The 10,476-nt window shown below is 42.0% G+C and overlaps 1 protein-coding gene across 6 annotated transcripts in view; it reads left to right on the forward strand.

The window, feature by feature from the left end:
* Positions 1–10,196, forward strand: part of LOC131240728 (uncharacterized) — an 82,152-nt gene extending 71,956 nt beyond the window's left edge. For 4 of the 6 annotated variants that reach the window (XM_058239151.1, XM_058239150.1, XM_058239153.1 and 1 more), the window contains 3 exons: positions 4,996–5,599; positions 7,042–7,776; positions 9,930–10,196. In XM_058239151.1, coding sequence (XP_058095134.1) covers positions 4,997–5,599; positions 7,042–7,776; positions 9,930–10,034 — 1,443 coding nt within the window. In that variant the 5' untranslated portion in view covers position 4,996 and the 3' untranslated portion in view covers positions 10,035–10,196. Of the gene's footprint in view, positions 1–4,863; positions 4,926–4,992; positions 5,600–7,041; positions 7,777–9,929 lie in introns of all 6 variants that reach the window. The other 2 variants (XM_058239155.1, XM_058239152.1) reach the window with 1 other exon arrangement.
* The last annotated feature ends 280 nt before the right edge of the window (positions 10,197–10,476 follow it).

Below are 10,476 nucleotides of genomic sequence, written 5' to 3' on the forward strand. Positions count from 1 at the left end.
AAATTAATAATTATTTTAGCAAGAGAAATGATCTAGAGAGCCATGTCCATGGAAGCTTTCCATGCACCTAGTTGCATTTGAGCTCGTTGGCTTTCACATCACCTATCTGGATTATCCATTACGTCCAGGCCATGCTTTGTAATCTGCCTTGAAAAATCATACTGATTGGATGATCCAAACCATACAGTTGGTGGCATGAAAAAAATGGATGGACATGATCGTTCGTAGAAGATATTTCCAGTCGGTAATGTTTATGGCCATCCGATTGTGGTGATTTTTGCAGAGGGGAAGAAGAGTGGAATGATCCTAATTGACGGCCCGATCAAATTATGCAAATTATGAGGATGCCAACGACTCCTAATTCTACTAGGTGTACGGCAAGTTTTCCATACAGGGGGTCCGCTAGATAAACATTGGATTTGAGGCCATAGTCAGTAATTCAAACCGTTTGCATAATGGACCTTTGTGTAGATTAGTAAAATTCTCATAGTGTAATATTTCAACACTGATGATTTAAGTCATTTGTTTTGAGTATGTAATGTCTCTTAACCTGTCGGGCGTTTTCATATCGATCGTTTAGGGTTTCTCATCTTGAAGATTTTTTGGGCAGACACATTTATATGGGTATCTCATCATATTAAAAGTCTAGATCACTGATAAATGATTCAGATACAAGGCTAGAGCCATTGTGTATTAATGCATGAGGATGGATTCTAGCTAACCTCCGAGCATATGACCCGAAATGTTCATGACCGTTTGGGGTGTCAATGTGCTGGGTTGGTCCATCGAGCTTCCGGGCCAAGCTGGCTTCAGGCTGGGTTTGAGTGGGTGTCTCAGGCCCAAGGGCCGGCTCCAGATTAAAAATTAAGTCCGTTTCAAAAATGGACCGGGCTAGACACTCATAAGCCCAGCCCAAGGACCGGCACTCTCAACTTCAAGTCCAACCGGTTGGACTATACCTCAGGTTCAACTGGCTTGCATGCGGTTCACTTGGGGGCGGGGATTGGGTACTACCCACCGGGACCTAGCTAGAGACTAGTGCTCCAGGTGGGGCCCACCATGATGTATGTGTTTTATCCATGCTGTCCATCTATTTTGAAAAGTCATTATAGGGAATGAGACAGATAGAAAATGCTTAACTGGACAACCCCACGGGAAACAGGGGGATTAAATGCCTACCGCTTAAAAGCTTTTGGAGCCAGGAAGTTTTGGATCAAGCTGATATTTATGTGTTCCCTTCATCCAGGTTTACGTGATCCTTTCACAGATTGGATGTAAAGTAAATGTCACGGTGGGTGTTAGGAAGAAGGTTTCAACGGTGGGGGTCATTGTCACCTCTGCTTCCTCTGGTGTGATCCAGTCGAGCCTTTGATCTGCCTTCTTTTTAGGATTATATTGTAAAATGATATTTTAAAATGGATGGACGACTTGGATAAAACATGTATGTGATGGTGGGCCCCACATATCATCTGACAGGATCATCTATCTCTAGTGGGTCCCACTGGGGAGCGGATTAGGTGAGACCCCAGATCCACTAAGGTGGGTAGGACTTATAGTGATGTACGTGCCCTAAATCAACACCATCTAACCATTTTGAAAGCTCATTTTAGAGCGTGATCCCAAAAATGATGCTGAGTCATGTCTTAGGTGGACCATACCAGAGGAAACAGTTTTGATTGAATCTCATCATTAAAAAATTCACGGATTCCACCCGAATTTTTATTTTCCATCCAACCTTTCAATAAGGTCACAAACAACTAGATGAAGAGACCATGCAAGTATCACCTTGATCCAAAGCTTTTGTAGCCCTCGGGGAGTTTTTAATGGTCAATCATCACTATTTCCTTTACTATAGTCCATTCAGGATTTGAAACTGCTATTTTTTCGATCAAGCCCTAAAATGGGTTTTCAATACGAAAGGATGGTGTGATGTAATCACATACATCATAGTGGGGCCCTACAGTCATGGGTCCTACCTACTTTGGAGGGGATTAGGTGAGCCTGGATCCATTGAGGTGGGTGGGACCCCTTACTACAAAGCCTCACTGTGATGTATGCGACTATATTCACGCCATACATCCATATTGAAAGTTTATTTTAGGGCATGACCCAAAGAATCGGGCATATCCTAATCTCAAGTAGACAATAATATGAAGAGGTGGTATTTGACCGTTAAAAACCTCTCCTAGCCACAATAGGAAAGAAGGGAATAATATGCTATTATGTCTGTGAGAAATTCACGTTATTAATCCATTATGCTAGATCATGTCAGGGTATGGGCCTAAAAAATGAGGCACAATCAAAACTTCTTGAACAAAGTGGGTAGCGAAATGCATACGTTGAAATCTATTATCCATTGTGATGTTTAGATGCAATTCGTACCGTTAATAAGGTCATTCCTGTTGAGATGAACTTTAAAAAAAATAAAAAATAAATAAAAAGCCTGATCCAAAAGTAAAAATAATAATATTAATCTTATCCAAAACTTTTGTGACCAAACAAATGTTTCAAGGGTGGACGTTCAATCCTCACCATTTCCCATCCTACAGCCCACTTGGGTCTTGGATCTGCCTCAATTTTTAGTTCTAACTCCTAACATGGTATGAAGAAACTAATGAAGAGGGTAGATTCCTCACAAATATCATGGTGCCCCAGCTAGCTTCCCGAGGACGGCTTTCGCAGTCAACAGGCATCTTTATCTTCGGTGCTGCTTTGAAAGGAAAAAAGAACAAAGATTCGTAAATAAATCTCTGAATGCCCTTCGACGTGTATGCACGCGGCTTCCCAGAATATGACCGGGGAGCCACCGTCATGGACGTGTGTTATATCCATGCCGTCCATCCGTTTTGAAAGCTCATTTTAGGGTATCATGCCATCATTTAAGTAAATCCGAAAAGCAAACGCCTACTGTTAAATTCTTGGGGCCACCTGAATGTTTAGTTGCCATCCAACTTGTTAATTAGGTAACGCAGACCTGGACGAAGGGATTGCAGCCAAACGACTCCTAATAATAGATGTCAGATACACATCATAGTAAGCCACGTCAAATGCGAGGGTGGGCATCCCATAAAATTTCATCTTTTATTTTATTTTATTTTATTTTTTTTATTTTTAACAGGGACTGCGTACGGAGCACACGGCAACAGTACCGTGTGTTGCGATCTCGCGAGCGGAGCAGGTGTTACTACTTTCACCGTGTAGAGCCCAAGTTGATGAATTATACGTATAACCACGCCGTCCATCCGATTTTCCATATCATTTTAGAATTTGATGCTAAAAATTAAGAAGATCCAAATCTCAAGCAGACCACACAACTGAAAATAGTGGGAAATACCAATTAAAAGCTTTTCATGGGCCAAAAAAGTTTTGGATCAAGCTATCTTTATATTGTCCCTTCATCCAGGTATAGTCGACCTTTTCAACGGGTTGGGTGGAAAAGAATCATTATTTAGGGCATCATCGTGGGCCCTAGGAATTTTTAATGGTGTGTTCAATCATCACTGTTTCCTGTGGTGTGGTCCACCTGAGATTTGGATTTGCTTAAATTTTCGGATTTTGTCCTAAAATGGGCTGCAAAAATGGATGGACAGCGTGGATATACAACACATTATTAAGGTGGGCCCCACGCTAAGGGTAACACCCACTAATGTGATCTTTGTGTTTTGTCAGTAATATCATTCCATTTTTCCAGCTCATTTCAGGCACGATTGTCCTGCATAACTAAGCATAGCCCACAAATAACTGTCCAATCATGAAGCCAATAATGTTAACAATCTAGCTTTCAGGCTCGACGACTTTTTTTGTTACGAGTAGACAGTCATTCTGAATCTGCTACGAACAAATTTTTGTTAGTTATCCTTTTTCTTTTCCTTTTTATCACGTGCTTTTCTAACGGATGTTTAAAACTTATTTATTTAATTGATTAGTTTTGATCTAGTTTTATTCTTTTAAGTTATATTTTCTTAAGATTAAATGGTACAAGCCATTACGCAGTTAAAAGTCTTTTCTCCTAAAGTGAAAAGAACTCATTAGAAGAAGAAAATCTCATTTTCGGGAAATGGCTTGATTGAGTGGCTTGATGGTCATCAATCTTTTCATATTCGGTCTTAATTTGTCTATGTTAGCACATGAGGTCACAAGGTGTTCAATTTGAGTTGAGCAACTGTTGGCTTTAGCTGGCCATCATATAACATACACACATAAAACATGCGACCAAATTCAACACCAACACATCCGATTAGCACGATTCTTGCACCATGGTTTACTCTAATTGTATGAATGGATGAATGGATTGGATCGAAGTTAGGTCTTCCCGTGTGCTGTTTAAAAGGATGTTCCTAGCTTTGCCATGAAGGTCAGGACATTTACGAAACCCTTATTTAAAAATCTAAACTTATTTATTAATTTATGGTAAGTAATTTTAAAATTGCCGAGAACAAGATTTGTCACTATGCTCATGGCAACATGGCAAGTGTGTGGTTTATCCGAGTGGTAAATTAGGTGGCCGATCTCCTGTCCAAATGGCCTCACGCAAAATAGGCCGGGCTACTCACCAGGACCATTGGTGAGGGGTTTTTTTTTTAATTTTTTCGTTTTGAATTTTAGGATGTCTATTCTAGACGGATACCCAATATATATAATTCTATGATTATCTTCCAGTGGATGCCACCTCATGCTGTGTTCAGGTGTCCTCCACACTTGCGAGACATGCCGTGTAATGTAAGGGTGTGTGGAACACTCCCAACCAACAAAATTCATTAAAACATGGCAATACACGTTTCTTAATACTAATCTCCCTTCAATACGAGCTTATAATAGGTGAATCGAGAGGTTCTAGGTTTTACCGAAACCGATGCATGCTAGTTTTAGACGATCCTTCATGTACACAACAGTTAGCTCCATCAGAAACTAATCAAACATTGAAATTGATATGGTCTCTTCTTCTTCTTCTTCTTTATTTTTATTATTTTTATTATTTTTTATGTATGATCGAAGCATGGCTATCGAGTTGAAGCTGCTAATCGACAAGGAGAAAAATAGAGTCGTGTTTGCCGAATCCGATACGTTTTTTGTCGATGCCCTCTTCAGCTTCTTGACGGTACCAATAGCTACTGTGGTGCGACTCAGCAGCAAGAAATCCAATCTCGGAAGCATGGATGCGTTGTATGAGAGCATAGAGAATCTCCATTCTCGATATCTACAGACAGAGGCTGTGAAGGAGATGTTGCTCTGCCCACGAAGTGCCTCGGAGGCCCAAACAAAGGACGTAGCGCTAAATGTCAATGCAGAGGTTACTACGTATTACATATGTGAAAATTGTCGTTTCAATGGGGCCGACCCCTTAATCAGTACTGTTAAGAACGTCCGATGTCGCTGTGGAGGAGCGATGATTGTCAAGATAGTTTTTAGGAAGTCAAAGCCAGTTGTGGACGGTAGCGATGAGGGAGTCTTTGTGAAGAGAACAATGAGGTTCATGATAAGCGATGATCTACAGGTGGGGCCCATTTCCACGAATGCCTGCCTATCGCTGCTTAACGAGCTTGGAGTCAGGGACAGGGCTGCTCTCGAGGAGAAGAGTGTGAATGTGGGTACCAATGAGGTATGTTACGGTGACTAAATATTTCGACCATCTATGGCTAGCTACGCACGCATGATCACCTTCCTAATCCATGCATGATCTAGACCATCCATCAGGTGCCCCCAATGTATAAGGGAGTCGTTTGACATCTCCATAGTTAAGAGTTTGCTGGCTTATTTTTAAAAGGATAAACTTTTAGACTGTTTAGTAAAGTCTAATCAAAATGCTTATTTATTTAAAAATTAGCAAATAGCCTCTAATTTTATAACGGAGGAGTTATTTTTTGAAATGAAATTTATTTGGCTTAAATGGATAAACATTTTGAATTAATTTTTGAACAAGTTTGTCCTTAAAATCAAGTAATTCCATCTTACTCTCCTCTTCTCTTCTCTTTATACAATTTCTTCAAAGTAAGCCATCCTGATGAATGACCTTTATTGAAGATGGGACTCACATGATGAACGACCCCTATTGAAGATGGGACCACATCAAAGTGTAACCCCTCATAATGGACGATCCACATCAAGTAGGCCCTACCTGATGGATGGTCCACATCAAAGGGGGATCCACATGATGGATGGTGGACATTTAATGTGGGACCACATGATGAAAGGTTGACATTAAAGGTGGGCCCACATGATGAATGACCCGTATTGAAGATTGTGGCCCCACATGATGGATGGTCCATAGAAAAGGTGGGACCTACATGACAGATGGTGGATATCAAAGGTGGGTCCCACATGATGGACTATCAACATCAAGTGTGCCCCACATGATAGATGGTCCACAATAAAGGTGGGACCCATATGATGGATGGTGAACACCAAAGGTGGGCCCCTCATGATGAACAAATGTGGGGCCTCTCATCAAGGTGGGCCCACGTAATGAACGGTTTACATCAAAGGTGGGCCCTAAATGATAGATGGCCCGCATCAAAGTGTGGCCCAGCATGACGGAACATGTGCATCAAGCGGGTCCCATTTGATGGCCATTCCACATTAAAGGTGGGACCCACATGATGGAACATGAACATCAACCATTGGATTCATCTTAATTTTTAAAACTAATGTCAGCTGCCCATTAAAAAAAGATGGTATTTTAAAAACAAGAGTTGGAGTAGCTTTTATTCAATTGGAGTAGAGATGCCAAACGAGCCATAAATGTGATCTCAAGATTCACATTGGACCACTCATTGATTTGGTCCGGCGAGAGGGGAAGATGACAGTTCATTTTTAGTTCACCGGTGTGTGGCCATCGGCATGGCCTATACATACTTGAGCCATGATGGTTTTTGCATCAGTTAAGAATAGATGGCTCAATTGTTTTCATCAGGCTGTACATTAACTGTCCACTAATTAGTCGATTTAACAGAAAAAATCAAATTACTAATATATTCAGGCTGGATCTCCTCCTCACCGACCCTAACTACATTTTTGATGATTACTGGTCTTATCATGAATTAGGCATTGCATATACTGAGACAATTGATGGTCTCCAACACACCTTTGACGGACGTGTTTCTGCCGAAGCCAGATGCTCTTGGGAATGCTTCTGGCGCCCTAAAGTTGTACCTCGAAGACATAGCCACAGATAAGAAAGACACTGGCAAGAAGATGAGCGTGAAGCTTCTGGTCAGCGAATCCAAGAACAAGGTGTTGTATGCAGAGGCCACAAATGACTTCTTGGACCTTCTGTTCAGCTTCCTCACCTTCCCTCTTGGGTCCATAGTAAAGCTCTTGGGCCCAGGTTCTTCTATCAGATGTTTGGACAACTTGTACAGAAGCGTGGAAGATTTAAGCCGTGACGACAATTGTATCATTTCGGAGGAATGCAGGGCCATGCTACTTGACCCCAAGCTATCGGTTCATTCAGGTTGTGACAACCAGCTACTGCCTGTCGTGGATACGGGCCCTATGACAATCGACACTTCTCTCTTTCGGGAATGTCAAGTCACTTCCATCCCTCGTATCGTTTTTCTAAGCCCTTGTTCAGCATTCCATTTCATAAATCCGAAGTTAAGTGGTGCAGCGACGGAGTGTGGAGGAGGATTTGTGAAGGGACCGAATACGATGTTAATGGTAACAGATGGGTTAGATGTGAAGCCTCTATCGTTTATTTCAGGCATTCCAATCCTTGACAGATTCGACGTGCCCATCAGCGATGTACAGGAGCGAGTAGTGAGCGTGGGTGAGGAAGAGGTAATGTTGATTGTTCCCTACATCGATTAGATTGAGAAATGCTAAGGCAAGTCATGCTAGGACTGGTTAACAGGCGGTTGGAGGTGACCAATGTGGCATAGACGGTTCCAGGCCACTCACCAATTGGGGACCACCATGAATGCGTCCTTGCCCAAAACTCATTGATATCCATGCATCAGGTGGGAGGGGATTAGGTGCGCGTGCGCCCCGGCCAAACCGGCCCTGACCGTGGGGCCCATCTTGGTGTATGTATTCTAAATCCATGCCGTCCATCAGTTTTTCCAGTTCATTTTATGGGTTGATCCCAAAAATTAAAGAGATCCAAATCTAAAGTGGACCACACCACGGGAAACTGTGGCGATTGAAAATTGGAAACTTCTTGTGTGGCACAAAAGTTTTGGATCAAGCCAATATTTGTTTTTTTCCTTGTATCCAGGTCTCTGTTGGTTTATCAACAGGTTGTATGGCAAATAAACATTATTTTGGTTATTGCCAAGGGCCTCAGGAAGCTTTTAATGGTGGGCGTTGAACCACTACTTTTTTTCCTATGGTGTGGTCCACCTAAGAATTAGATCTGCTTCGTTTTTGGCTTATGCCCTAAAGTGAGCTAGTAAAACGGATAGACAGCGGGGATATACAATACATACATCAAGGTGGTCCCCACTATGGCCGCATCAAATCTGGTGCTCCCTCATCTGGTGGACCGAACGTCTGAAATTGAATTATAGACATTTTGGCTCTTTTACATTTTACCCATCCAATTTTCTCATTCACAGCGGACCCCTAACAAGAAGTCCGGTCTAATTTTTGGGCAAGGGTGTGTTCGCGAAGGGCCTCTCCCGACGAGTGGCCTAGATTCGTCATAAGAATTCCATGTTGGTACTTGCGTAGCTAATTATATATTCAACCTATTTGACAAACCGCAAAAAGTAGCCCGTGTAACAAAAAGATCTCGAACTCCACTGTAATGTTGGTGACATCTACTTTGTCCATCGTCCATCCATTTCACCAGCTTATGTTAGTATGTGATCAAATCATAAGTTAAAGTGCGCATCATCAAAGGAACTAGTGGGGATGGGAACACCACCAATCATACTTTCTTTGGGCCCACTGAAGTTTTGGATTAGGCTGATATTAATGTTTTAATTTCATCTTGGTGGGACTCACATTATCAATCGATTGGATGATATAAATCTCACGGTGGGCCCTAAGAAGATTTCAACAGTGGGCGATCCCATCCCCGCCGCTGTTTCATGAGGTTTAGCCCACTTGAATATTAAATTAGCTTCATCAATGAGATCACATCCTAAAAGAACTAAAAAACTATGAATGAAGTGGATGTCACGTAGGTTCGGTTTTGTTGCACGGGCTTCCATCTTTTCCTCTATTGCATTTGCAAATTATTACTTTGAGTTTGCATGAGTGAATTAGCCATGGCTGACTGATCCTGACTGTTGATAAGATGGATCTGTCCATATATGTGTAATGCCCTAACACTCTCCTTAGATGTAAAGATCCTGACGGTTTTACTGGTCGCGTCTGCAAACAGTTGATTATGACAATAAGAAGAACAACGGTCCACATTTAACTAGGAATGGCAACAGATGTTCCAATCTAGGAAAAATTTGGAGCATGATCCATCAGCGGGGTTCCATCAAACCAACAGTCTGGTTCCGAACCGACAACCTGAATACCCCAGGATTCTTTGCATATTCGTGGCTCAGGATCCACCATTTTCTTAACCGTGCACTCAAACTTAAGCATGTGACTCGGATATTGCTGATTTGGTGAGCCCAAAAAAGATGGAAGATCCTAATTACCCATGACATTTACTGCATCGTCTCTTTTTTTGGCCAACCTGCATTCGTCTGCCACCCGCAGTCATGCAAACCACGTGTGAGATTCTGGGCCAATCACTAGACATGTCCCCTGTGAAAACTACCCTTGGCCAAACGTTTGGTTGGTCCAGACATCGAGTGGGCCTCACATGATTGCGAAAGTCGACAGGAAAACAGGTAACTGATGGTCTATATGAATGGACCATCTTGATTTTGTGAGTAGCCCACAGCTTCCACATGTCTCCCATGTTTTTTATACGTGCCATGAATTGTCTCTCCAAATATTTAAATAGTGACTTGTGTCTTTCTTCACAGGCTCTATCTCTACTGAAGGCTGCTTTGTTCTCCAGAACAGTTCTGAGTGATGTCTTCTGTCAGAAGAAAGTAAATCATATGGAGATCAAATTGGAACGTGAATGACAGCGTCAACTAGATGGCTAGGATCGTCTTATTTTGGACCATGCCCTGTTTACTATGACATAGAGGAGCATATCCACTCTCTATTATAGTTATACAAACTTGGATTTGTAATTTATATATGGGTGTTTGAAGCTTTATAGGTCTCACTTGCCAATTTTAGAATTATAGGACTGTTCTATGATGCGCACCAGGTGCTCTCCGGGTGCAGAATGTAAGGGTGGTACGCCTATCAGGTGGGTCACATGTAAGAAAATGGATGGTTGAAATTTGAAAATTTGCCAAACAGTCCATGTTCGGTGTAAATGTGAGGTTTGCTAGGCATCCCTAGGGGTGCACATGGAACCGGTAGAACCGGTAAACTGGACTGGAACCGACCAAACCGCACAGTTTGGTCCGGTTATAAAGCGCACCGGTTCCGGTTCTAAAAATCAAAGAACCGATT

The sequence above is a fragment of the Magnolia sinica genome, chromosome 3 (genome assembly GCF_029962835.1).
Source record: "Magnolia sinica isolate HGM2019 chromosome 3, MsV1, whole genome shotgun sequence".
Lineage (NCBI taxonomy): Eukaryota > Viridiplantae > Streptophyta > Magnoliopsida > Magnoliales > Magnoliaceae > Magnolia > Magnolia sinica.